This window comes from Anolis sagrei, chromosome 1, assembly GCF_037176765.1.
Source record: "Anolis sagrei isolate rAnoSag1 chromosome 1, rAnoSag1.mat, whole genome shotgun sequence".
Lineage (NCBI taxonomy): Eukaryota > Metazoa > Chordata > Lepidosauria > Squamata > Dactyloidae > Anolis > Anolis sagrei.
The window spans coordinates 79,495,784-79,508,922 of record NC_090021.1 but is presented as its reverse complement, the minus strand read 5'-3'; the positions used below and the strand labels follow the sequence as shown (position 1 = coordinate 79,508,922).

General features: G+C 41.4%; 1 protein-coding gene across 1 annotated transcript in view; it reads right to left on the bottom strand.

Annotated features, from left to right (window-relative positions):
- The window catches only part of IL20RA (interleukin 20 receptor subunit alpha), a 28,238-nt gene extending 15,655 nt beyond the window's left edge, over nt 1-12,583 (bottom strand). The window contains exon 1 of the mRNA XM_060753439.2: nt 12,329-12,583. Coding sequence (XP_060609422.2) covers nt 12,329-12,404 — 76 coding nt within the window. The 5' untranslated portion in view covers nt 12,405-12,583. The remainder of the gene's footprint in view (nt 1-12,328) is intronic.
- Nucleotides 12,584-13,139: the final 556 nt, after the last annotated feature.

The following is a 13,139-nucleotide window of genomic DNA, read 5'->3' as shown; positions in this document are numbered from 1 at the left end:
GGATGGATGGCATCCTTGAAGTGACTGGACTGACCTTGAGGGAGCTGGGGGTGGTAACGGCCGACAGGGAGCTCTGGCGTGGGCTGGTCCATGAGGTCACGAGGAGTCGGAGATGACTGAACGAATGAACAACAATTGTGTGCTCTGGCTCTGAAGAGTTTTGTCCCTCCAGATGAAATTGAATTTTCACTTTGGGATCCTAGAATTCACATCACAGCCAGGACATTGTAGTGATTTGAAAGTTAGATTAGAACTCCAAAAACAAGGGTTCAAATTCCTGTTCAGCCATTGGGTAAACTTGGGAAAGTCTTGCTCTCTTAGGCCCCTTCTACACAGCTGTAGAAAATCCAGATTATCTACTTTGAACTGGATTATATGGCAGTGTAGACTCAGATAATCCAGCTCAAAGCAGATAATCTGGAATAACTGCTTTGATAATTTGGATTATATGGCAGTATAGAAGGGGCCTTAAGAAGATAATCTGAGGTTTGTACAGCTGTGTAGAAGGTGCCAATAGCCCCTTCTACACAGCTGTATAACATTCACATTGAACTGGATTATATGGCAGTGTGGACTCAAATAACCTAGTTCAAAGCAGATATTGTGGATTATCTGCCCTGATATTCTGGGTTAAATGGCTGTGTGGAAGATCCCTTAATTTCTGGGGGAGGCAAAGGCAAACGCCTGTGAAGGAATCTTGCCAAGGAAACCCTGTGATAGGTTCACCTTAGAGTTACAATAAGTCAGTTAAGAGTTGAAGGCACACAACCATCACTACATCACAAATCTTAATCCTAAAGTTGACCTCAACTCTGATTTTCAATGCATTGGAATTCTCATTTGGTATCAGAAAATACCCCAAGGCCAGTCAGCACTGTTCTCACCTTTACTAGTAAATGATTAAACATTTATAAAAAGTTACAACATCACATTACAGCACATTCATATTTATGACACTTTGTTTTTTAAAATAATCTTTGCTCTGGAGTGAGGAGCTATTAACTCATATTCATTCTCAAGTATTATCCACATGACCTTGACAATTAGTTCGTGTCACCAGAACTCATAATGAACTTCCCTTTCATAGTATTGGTATTTTTACATCCTCAAAAATCTTAATTACACAGGAATAAACTCATTTAGTCACCAGTTTGCCCACAGGTGTACTCCATTTTCCTTACTTTCTAACAAGTGATAGTCCTCAAGAAAGACCATATTTGTATAGGATTATACATGAGAACTAGAAGCATCAAAGAGGGCATGGATGCAACATTTGCTTGAGGGAGGTCAAAGATTTTACTGCTTTTTATAAAAGCTGGCAAGGAGAAAGCCTCTATGACTCAGAAAGAAACTTCCTCCTTCCCTGGTTTCTTCAAGTTGTGCTTTGACTCGTATTATGCAATGAAGTTGCGACATCTCTCATTGTTTTGTGTTAGACAAGTACATTTTTATTTATGTATAGAAAACCTTGATTTCAATGTCTGCTTCATTTGCTATGTGTCCCTGTTTGTACAGGACTCCTTATCTTTCACTTATAGTCAGAAGAGGTTCAATGGCTGCACATTATTGGCTGACCTGGATTTTATATCTATTTCTTCCATCAAGAGAAGACTTTAAACTTGAAGTGTACTGTCTAAAGACATTAAATATTGCTGATTTGTTGGTTGATGATTTTTGTTGTGTTGGTTGGTTGAGTATTATTATATATAATATTTTTTTTGTTGTAAGCCACCCGAGTCTTACATCACTATCACCATCAAGGGCTTTTTCTATCCTACACAATTACAGGCAGTCTCCAAGTTACAAACAAGATGGAATCTGTAGGTTTGTTCTTAAGCTGAATTTGTATGTAACTCATAAAAAATACATTTTAAAGTGTAATTCCAACCCTATCTATCAATCTATCAATCTAAATCTAAGCTTTGTCTCACATAGGGAAGGGTTAACACCTCTGTGGTGTTTCTTTTGCTGTCTGTGCCTCTGTTCAGAAGATTTCACTCCATTTTCTGTCTCTTGGGTTTTGAAAAAAATGGCTTGTGGAAACAAGGATTGGTGATAAAGCTTCACTTGAGACACCTTTTCCTCATGATAACTCTTTCAGGAGTGAATTTCCCTTCCAAGGGGTATATTTCTCTCACTTCCTATTGTCTCACCTTCTCCTCCCCATTCTTAACTATGTGTCAGATGAACTGGATTATATGAGTCCACACTGCCATATAATCCAGTTCAATGTGGATTTTATACACCTGTGTGGAAGGGACCTTAGTATCAGCAAGCAAAAGAGGGTGGGAGTGGGGCTTTTCTGTCAGGTGATAAAACAATGCGTTTGCTCTAGAACAGGCATGGGCAAACTTTCTAACTTAGGGGGCCGCATAGTCGGCTCGAGTGGGGTGAATGGGCTGGGAAGGAGGAGGTTCTCCCCAAGTCTCCTCCTTGCCCTTTCCTCCCCTTCCTCTTTTCTTTTGGAGACACAAAGTGAAGAAAAGATGGGAAACATTTAAATCCCAAAAGGGTTAGCCTTCATTAGGATGAGATGGTAGATGGGAGAGAAAAAGTGCATCCATTAGATCCCGTATTGCCTTCTCCTGATATATAATACTAGAATCCTATAGCTGGAAGAGACCCCCAAGGGTCATCCAATCCAACCCCCTGTCATGCAAAGAGGCACAATCAAAGCATTCCTAATAGACAGCCTCTGAGGAAAAGCCTCCAGAGAAGGAGACTACCAAACTCTGAGGCAGCCTAAGCCACTCTCCAACAGCTCTTACTCTCAGGAAGTTCTTCCTAATCTTTTCAGTCAAATCTCTTTCCCTGCCATTTGAACCCATTGCTCCCTTGTGCCCTAGTCTCTAGAGAAGCAGAAAGTCAATTTCCCCTCTCCTTTTCAATGGGACACCCTTTTAAATTTTGAAACATGGTTCTCATGTTCCCTCTTCCTTCAGCTAAACATCCCCCATGAGGAAGGAAAAAGAGAAGGAAGGATGGGTGGAAGAGAATGGAGGGAGAAAAGGGAGGGAGGGAAGTGAGAAAGAAGGAAAGACAAAGCGGAAGGAAGGAAGGCGAAAGGGAGAGATGGAAAGAGGGAGGAAAAGGGGAAGGAAGGAAGGACGAAAGAGTGGAAGGGAAGGAAGGAGGAAGAAAGAGGGAGGTAGGGAAGGAAGGGAGGGAGGTAGGGAAGGAGGAAGGAAAGGGAGAAGGAAGGATATAATGGTGAGAGAGAGAAGGGCCTGAGAAAAGAGCCCAAAGTGTGCAGAAGTAATAGTCTAAAAAGAAAGGGTAGCATTAAAATGAAAGATATCACAAAAGCAGTTGGATAATAAAGCAAAATCTGACTGGGTAATATCAGTATGGGATGTCAGAGAAAACACCACTTTGAGTAAAACTGATCTACACTAATTCTAGTGACAGAAATTCGTCTTCAAATCCTTTTAATACATGGATTTTAAATTTCAAACCTGGTTTAATTAAAAATATGTCTTATGCCTTTAATGAATTCTTTTGTGTGGTTGTTATTTTAAAATCATTTTAACCTTACTTAAAGCAATGTTTCTAAAACTTGGATCCTGCAGATGTTTGTAAACTTCAAGTCCCATAGGTTCAATTTAGCATGGCCAAAGATCAAGAATGCTGATAGTCCCAAACATCTGGAGGATCCAAGAATTGCAAAACATGAATTTAAAGGAGTATCAACAGAAAGGCTTCTGGAACAGTCACAAAAGCTCAATAATAAGCAAAACAGCCCATGTCAGAAGATCCAGAGTGTAAAACTTATGTCATGGAAGGTGACACACTGAAATAAGAAAGCAAACTTAAGCAACAATTCTTAGAATTATTTAGCAATCAACTGAGAAAGATTAAAACTTTAGAGGAGCTGGTCTCTCCGTTCAACAATTTACAATCTTATAGATTTTCACTTTAAAAATAGTAATTATAGAGCATAACTTTTTATATACTGGTCGACATTTTCAGGGATCTAAAACCCAAACAGAAGAGACCAATTCAAGCAGCTTTAGAATAATCTATATAAATAAAAATGTAATGTTCGTTTGTGGGATTAACAAAAACCAATGGATGAATTGCCACCAAATTTGGCCACAAGACACCTACTAACCCAAGGAGTGATCATCACTCAAAAATTTTGATTTTGTCATTAGGGAGTTGTAGTTGCTGGGATTTATAGTTCACCTACAATCAAAGAGCATTCTGAACTCCACCATTTATTTATTTATTTATTTATTTATTTATTTTGGTCGTGTCAGGAGCAACCGCTCCCTTTGTGAGAGAATTGGCCGTCTGCAAGGACGTTGCCCAGGGGACACCTGGATGATTTTTGATGTTTTATCATCCTTGTGGGAGGCTTCTCTCATGTCCCCGCATGAGGAGCTGGAGCTAATAGAGGGAGCTCATCCGCCTCTCCCCGGATTCAAACCTGCGACCTGTCGGTCTTCAGTCCTGCCGGCATAGTGCTTTAACCCACTGTGCCACCAAGGGCTCCTCCACCAATGATGGAATTCAACCAAACGTGGCATACAGGACTCCCATGACCAAAAGAAAACACTAGAAGGGTTTGGTGGCCATTGATCTTGAGTTTTGGAGTTGTAGTTTGCCTACATCCAGAGAGCACTGTGGACTCAAACAATGATGCATCTGGATCAAACTTGGCATGAATATTCCATATGTTCAAATATGAACATAGATGGAGTTTGGGGGAAATAGACCTTGACATTTGGGAGTTGTAGTTACTGGGATTTATAGTTCACCTACAATAAAAGAGCATACTTAGCCCCACAAACAACAGAATTAGGGCAAACTTCCCACATAGAACCTCCATGACCAACAGAAAATACTTAAGGCTATCCAGTCCATCTCCTTTCTCCAGGGCAAGAAAACATAATCAAAGCCCTCCTGACAAAGAACCATCCAGCCACAGATATAGATATGTATGATTCACACACAGATACAGTATCATAGATTTGAAAGGGACCCCTAAAGAAGGACAATGATATGTTGCATGTTCCAGAGCAGGCAAACCAGACAATCTCTACATCAACACTGACAAAGAAACAACAAGAAATACTGTTTACCCACAAGCATAAAGAAATAACATATATTAGAAACCAGCACTTTCTCATGACTTTTTTTTCCAGATCACCAGACTGGACCACAGCAACGTGTGGCAGGGGACTGCTAGTATTATATAATTTTATAACGTTTATATAAAGTTGATTGATTCAGCACAGTAAGATCCAATACTGCTGAGTGGCAATGTGTTGGAACTTAAAGAGTATTAGCCTTTTTGTGGAAAACATGATAGCTGAAACTTTTCGGAATCAGCTTTCTTTTTCACATTTCTTCCCTCAAAATAAACTAGAAAGGGTCATATTACAAATTTAGAAAAAGTTACTAATGTCTTTCACATCTTCATATGTATGGAGAACCCCCATCCTAAGTAGCTAGAGAAAAGATCTCGTAAAAAGGGGGGCTTCATTCTTAATTCCCAATCTTGTTGGTGGAGAAACAACAAGGAGAGGAGAGAAAGAGAAGCAAGAATTGGAAGTGGAAAGGTAGAGGAGGAAGTCTGTATATGACCGATGATCCTAGGGACTTTCCTATGGCACATAGTCTAGTTACTTTGATACATATGCAAAAGGTATTTGTTTTCATGGCAATAGACAGGAATAGCAAATAGGGAGACTTCAGATGAGAAAAACAACAGAAGGCTTTCACAGGCTGGAAATTCTATCCTATCTAAATCCAAATTGCTCTAAAGGCAAGACAGGATGCAGTACTTGGGGTGAGAGGATGGGTGGGTGGAAAACAGGGAACAACAACCCCAGTAATGTTTCCTAAGGAAAGGTAGGTGGAATCCTGAGCAGGAAAAGTCTACAATGCAATTATTTATTGCAAAACCCACACCTCTATATTCTCAAATCAAATAATTTTTGAAAGTTTTTCATAAACAAATATGAGAGGGGGGGGGAGGTGTTGGGCAAGACAGGATGGGAATGGGAAAAACCCACTATAGTAAGATATCATGTGCTGGTAAGTCCCAAACTCAGCTAGGCTTGAAGTAAACAGCTGATCATCAGCCCTAGATAGTACATTTACTGCTCCAACTTCCACTGTGGGATGCCTGTGAGCACCCATCTTTCAGATATTAGGTCAAAATATGTTTATTTGAACAAGCTTTGGAGACATAGGCAATTACAGCAGCTGCTTCTCTTCTACTGCTACCAGTAATTCTTTGTATTGCTTTTATGTTATTTTAGCACAAAAGGGAAATGTATTATTTCAGATACCTGTAATCAGTGATATTAATTATGTTTGCCACACTAAATTCCAGAGAGAAAGAAATGGGATTTAACTTGAATAAATCTAAGAATAATCACAAGAAAAAAATGTTCTTCCCTTTGCAATTGCTGCACCAGTCACTGAAAAACCTGAATACTTGCCCTTGTGCACTGCTTGGCATATATGCACATGCCATGTATGTACTTATGTATAGAAAGACATGTATTAATTTGAAACAATTAAAGACCTATCTCTTCCAGCAGGCTTCTGCAGTCAATTTTAACCTATGAATTTTAAATTTTAATTCTACTAGTATTGTGTTGTAATCTGAATACTATGAATTCTAACCACTGAGCTGCTGAACTTGCTGACTGAAAGGTCTCAGGTTCAAATCCAGGAAGCAGGGTGAGCTCCCACTGTTAACCCCAGCTTCTGCCAACCGAGCAATTCAAAACCATGCAAATGTGAGCAGATCAATAGGTATCGCTTCTGCAGGAAAATAACTGCCCTCCATGTAGTCATGCTAGCCACATGACCTTGGAGATGTCTACGAACAACGCTGGCTCTTCGGCTTAGAAATGGAGATGAGTACCCCCCCCCCCCAAAGTTGGACACAACTGGACTTAATGTCAGGGAAAACGTTTACCTTTATTTTATGGTATTATGTTTTATCTGGCCATTTTAACTATGTTATACTCCACCTTGAGCTGTGAGGAGAGGCGGGAAATAAATATTTATTGTTTTTTAATTTATTATTATCATCATCATCGTTGACTAGAAAGCACAGGTTCAAGTATATGTCCATGTCTCATTTCCAATCACAGTAAACTCTCAGTTAACTAGAACTCAAACTGACAAAAAACGTTTCAAGAAACAATACTTTAAATAAAAATTAAAATACACGTGTATAATATAGTTAAACATATAGTAAAACAAAGTTATATTTATTGTCGAAGGCTTTCATGGCTGGAATCACTCAGTTCTTGTGGGTTTTTTCGGGCTATATGGCCATGTTCTAGAGGCATTTCTCCTGACGTTTCGCCTGCATCTATGGCAAGCATCCTCAGAGGTGAGGTTATATTTGTCTCTATTTGCTTTTAATTACAGCATTTCAATATTAATGTTAATATTAAGTCAATACAGAGCTTATAGTTTGGTGTGATATGGTATAGTATGACATATAGTATTAGTTAAGCCTAAGTTTAAAAGTAATTCTTAAGCAACCAGAGACTATATTTTTCTGGCATCCATGGGTGTCATGTAACTGAGAGTCGACTGTATTACAAATAATTGAATAACTCCCTAGCCACTATAACTGTGGTTCTCAACCTGTGGGTCCCCAGATGTTTAGGCTTTCAACTCCCAGAAATCCTAACAGCTGTTAAACTGGCTGGGATTTCTGGTAGTTGTAGACCAAAACAGGTTGCGAACCACTGCACTATAAGATTTTGGGATTTGGGAGCCTAAGCATGCCTTTGGCGGCATCACTGTCTGAGTGGCAGCCCATGACAGCTTTTTTGCAATAGCAGCAGAAACAGAAATTAGTGTGAGACGGGGAAAAGGAATATTCAGGTTATTCAGAAAGATGTAAAAAGTATTTCTTGCTTCATTATGAAGACAATAGGAAGGAGGTTCATGCCCTCCCTCCCAAAAACTTATTGTTTAATTTTTTATTGATGTGTGCTTGATTCTCCTTTCCATGTGCACTTCTACCAGATTTTCATCTCCAGAATTTTATCCAACGGCCCAACTACATGTTAATAAAAAGAATTGTAAAGGGGGTACAATTTAAGTAAATGAGCTAAGTATATAAGTTATTGTTATGCAAATAATTTCACTGTCTAGGGCCTCTTCCACACAGCGGAATAAAATCCCACATTTTCTGTTTTGAACTGGAATATATGGCAGTGTGGACTCAGGGCCTTTCCACACAGCCCTATATCCCAGAATATCAAGGCAGAAATCCCACATTATCTGAGTGTGGACTTAGATAACCCAGCTCAATGCAGATATTGTGGGATTTTTTGCCTTGATATACTGGCTTATATGGCTGTGTGCAAGGGCCCTAGGTTGTCTGATCTATATATATTTTAAATACTCTATGACAGCATTTCATAGGGACCAAATAAAAGTTGCAAATCATGATCTTCAGATCCTCAGCCTGACAGCCACTAAAACTGAGGGCCCTTCTACACTGCCATATAATCCAGAATATCAAGGCAGATAATCCACATTATTTACTTTGAACTGGATTATCTGAGTCTACATTGCCATATAATCCAATTCAAAGCAGATAAAATGGATTTTATACAGCTGCATAGAAGGGGCCCAAGTTTCTGTTCCACTGATGGAATATTGAAGGTATCCTACCTCAAAAGATGCAGAAGACAGAAAATGGCATCAAAATTTATGCAGCTCCACTAGCCATGCAAATATCTCCATTGCAAACATTTTGGTGATTTCTAGAGTATGAGAAACCCAAAGCCTAGGTCCTTTGACCCACAATATTTTTCTCCAGGAATTGCGAATGATATACAGAACACATCCGAGCTGCTGTGGATTTCTTGCATATCATGCTAATATTCTCATTAAGAAAAATATTTCCCAAATACTGGAAAATTGCACAAACAACAGGAATATTCTGTAGCAATAAAAATCCGAGAAGTGCTGTTGGGCACACAGTTCTGTGTCCTGTAGCATCACATTTTAATGACATAATAAACCACACACACAGCAATCTCTCACAAAGCGAGGGCGGTTTTAACTTATATCTACTTCCTTGTTTGATCAAACACCAACACACTCAACAACAAAAATCCCAGACATTGTTCTACAGTTAATAAATTCCTGCACCAAATAAGGCAGATATTAAAATGACTGAACTAATGACCTGTAGGCACTCTCGTGATCTGGAGCACTCTTTTTTCTGCCAGGCCAGAACTAGCTAGCTCTGGGCACTCAGTAAAGAAGAAAAAAGATCTTAGTTATTTATTGAGAAGAATCTCATTACTTCCGTGAAAAGCTCAGAGTTGAGCCATGATAGCAATGCAAATTAAATTCTGACCCATGTTTATGCCCTTGTATAGGCATGAAGACAAAGGGAGATTTAGAATATACTTATACCAAAGCACCTATTTAGTTTGATGCAATCCATTCCCCAGCCAACAGAGTGGGAACAGACAGACTACAATGGGACAAATGTCAATTGAAGGTTTATGGATTCCAAGAATGTTACCAAAAATGGTTATTTAGTGTTATCTAATGGGAAAATAAGAAGAAGGGATAAAAACCATGGGGTGGTGCGTGGGAGGTTCATAGACTGTCTCCTTGTCTATTTATAGATGTTTGCTAGTGAAGTCCACACATTCTATACAGATGTGTGTTTTGTTTTTGTGTTCTGATGTAGTTTTCTAGTTTGCTGTAATATCTAGGGCAGTGGTTCTGAACCTGGGGTCCCCAGATGTTTTTGGCCTTCAACTCCCAGAAATCCTAACAGCTGCTAAACTGGCTGGGATTTCTGGGAATTGCAGGCCAAAAACATCTGGGGACCCCAGGTTCAGAACCACTGATCTAGGGCATTAGCTACATATTTTACCATTATAATATAATCTTTTAATATTGCTTTATAAACTATGTTTTCTTTCCTTTTCAATAAAAATAAAACTACTAATAAAAACTTCTATAAAATGACTTATCACTTCATAAAAAGGTAAAGGTTTCCCCTGATGTTAAGTCTAGTCGAGTCCAACTGAGGGGTGGTGCTCATCTCCATATCTAAGCCATTGTCTGTTGACACCTCCAAGGTCATGTGGCTGGCATGACTGCATGGAGCGCCATTACCTTCCCACTGAGGCAGTACCTATTGATCTACTCACATTTGCATGTTTTCAAACTTCCAGGTTGTCAGAAGTTGGGGCTAACAACAGGAGCTCACCCCACTCCCTGGATTCGAACACTGATCTTTCAGTCACCAAGTTCAGCAGCTCAGCTGTTTAACCTGATGCACCACTGGGGGCTTCTTTATCACTTCATACATGGAACATATACTGGATGGGAATGGTGACAGGGTATGAATTTTAAACCATAGAATACATGTGCTCATTTGCATACAAAATGCAAAACCATGAAAAGGACAAGAGATAGATGACCTGGACAAGTTGCTCTTTAGACTGAAGGCGTCTTGACATTGTAGGGTGCACCTGCACTGTAGAACTAATACAGTTTTGGCATGGCTTTTACTACCATGACGTAATGCTACAAAATCATGGGAATCGCAAGCGGCTGAGATCCCAGCACTTTTTTTGTCAGAGAAGAACTTGTGAAATTACAACTGCTGTGATTCTATAGCATTGAGCCATAGCCGTCAAAATGTTATCAAACTGCATTAATTCCACAGTGTAGATACACCCAGTAAGTTACTAGATGTAACTGGCAACACTTTAACACTTTAACTCTGCCAAAGAGTGCTGGTGTCACATAAAACCCCAGGATTTGTGGCATATTGAGTGGCATCAAATGACACTAATAATTCTATTAATTACACCAATAAGTCTAATATAATTTGTACACCAATGAGAATCTTTGATGGTTAAACTTGCGAGATGCGGTATGAGGACTGTAGTTCCAGAAGGAGGGATATCAAAATCGTGTGGTTTTAATTTATACTCAACCCACAGAATGATTATTTTAACTGTATCCGTTTTGTACTCCATTTTACATATAGGTATCTTATTAAGCCGTTGCTACAATGTCTCTCTATGTTTTTAATGCATCTTTTGATCCATGCCATCATGGCTTATGTTTTCAAACAGTGTGTGCACAGCTCTGTTTACATGTGTTTAAGGTGTACTGTATAGAACTATCGCATTGCCTTATGGTTTGTTGGCTGGAATAAAGGCATACTGACTAATAATTTTCTTCTTTTTTTCTTTTGACTAATACTCTATACCAGACATGGGCAAACTTCGGCCCTTCGGATATTTTGGACTTCAACTCCCACAATTCCTAACAAACTACTGGCTGTTAGGAATTATGGGAGTTAAAGTCCAAAACATGGAGACCCTGGTGGCGCAGTGGGTTAAACTGCTGAGCTGCTGAACTTGCTGACTGGAAGGTCTCCGGTACAAATCCAGGAAGTGGGGTGAACTCCCACTGTTAGCCCCAGCTTCTGTTAACCTAGCAGTTCGAAAACATGCAAATGTGAGTAGATCAATAAATCTGGCAGATCAATAGATCTGGCAGAAAGGTATCAGGGTTCCATGCAGCCATGACCTTGGAGGTGTCTATGGACAACGCCAACTCTTCAACTTAGAAATGGAGATAAGCACCAACCCCCAAAGTTAGACCCAACTGCATTTAATGCCAAGGGGAAGCCTTAACCTTTAAGTCCAAAACACCTGGTGGGCCGAAATTTGCCCATGCCTGTGATCACATCTAACCTGTAGAACAGGCATGAGCAAACTTTGGCTCTCCGGATGTTTTGGACTTCAACTCCCACAATTCCTAACACCCAGTGGGCCGAAGTTTGCCCATGCCTGCTGTAGCATTCATGCTGCCTGGCATCATTTGAAGTGTCATGACTCCAGGCTGTGGAATCATGGGAGCTGTAGTTTGCTGAGGCCCCAACACTCTTTGACAGAGAGAAGGCTCAAGGCCTTGTAGTACTACAGCCCCGAAGTTTCCCATAGCATTGAGCCATGGCAATTCCGACTGCGTTCATTCTGCAAGACTTAAGGTGAAGGAATAACCTGGGAGGAAGCTGGGCCAATCAGGCCAGGAAAGGCAGTCAGCTCATCAAAGGAGGAAGAAAACGAAGGCAGGAGGGTGGCGTAGGAAGCGAGGGCGCACTGGTTGCCTAGAGCTGAAGGGAAGGGGAAGCGGAGGGAATCACACCCTGGGGAAGGCCAAGCCAGGGATTGCTGGTCAGCCCCTCCGCGGCGCCACTCACCCACCCAGGCTCGGGTCTAGGCTCACGGAGTGGGAAGAGACCCCTTCTGCCAAAGCCCTGCCCTCCCTCCCTCCCTCTCTCCTTCCTTACCTTCAGTGAGCGGCTTCCCGGCCCCGAAGGCCAAGGGCAGGAGGGCCAGGAGGGCCCGGAAGACCCAGGCCTCCATGCCCGGCGCCCAGGCGGAGGAAGAGCCCTTTCCTTCCCAGCCAGAGGGCGGCACAGAGGGGCCCGGGACGAGGAGCGACGCGGCGAGGGAGGGCAAGGCCAGGCGGCTTCCGACGCTTCTCTCCCACACACAGCCCAGCCTGGCGAAGCGGGGGCGTGGACTCTGCGTGGGAGAGTCCCTCTGGCCTGGGGCGGGGCCTGCGGGGTCTGAGATTGACAGCCGGACCAGGCCGCGCGGGGTCGGCTAACCCACGCCCCGCACAGCCATTTCAGAGACCTCAGGAGCTCTCATCCAGGCCAGAGTTTCTCAACTTTCCTTAACACAGTTCCTCATGTTGTGGTGCCCCCCCCCCATCCCCCCAACCATAACATTATTTTCCTTGCTACTTCGTAGCTGTAATTTGGCTACTGTTGTGAATCGTCATGTCAATATCTGAAAGGCAGGATGCATTTTCATTCACTGGGCCAAATTTGGCACCCATACCCGATACGCCCAAATTTGAATACTGGTGGGATTGATTTTGTCATTTGGGAGTTGTAGTTGCTGGGATGTATAGTTCACCTACAATCAAAGAACATTCTGAACCCCACCAACGATGGAATTGAACTAATCTGGGTACGAAGAACTCCCATGACTAACAGAAAACAGAAGGGTTTGGTGGGCATTCACCTTGAGTTTTGGAGTTGTAGTTCACCTACATCCAGAGAGCCCTGTGGACTCAAACAATGATGGATC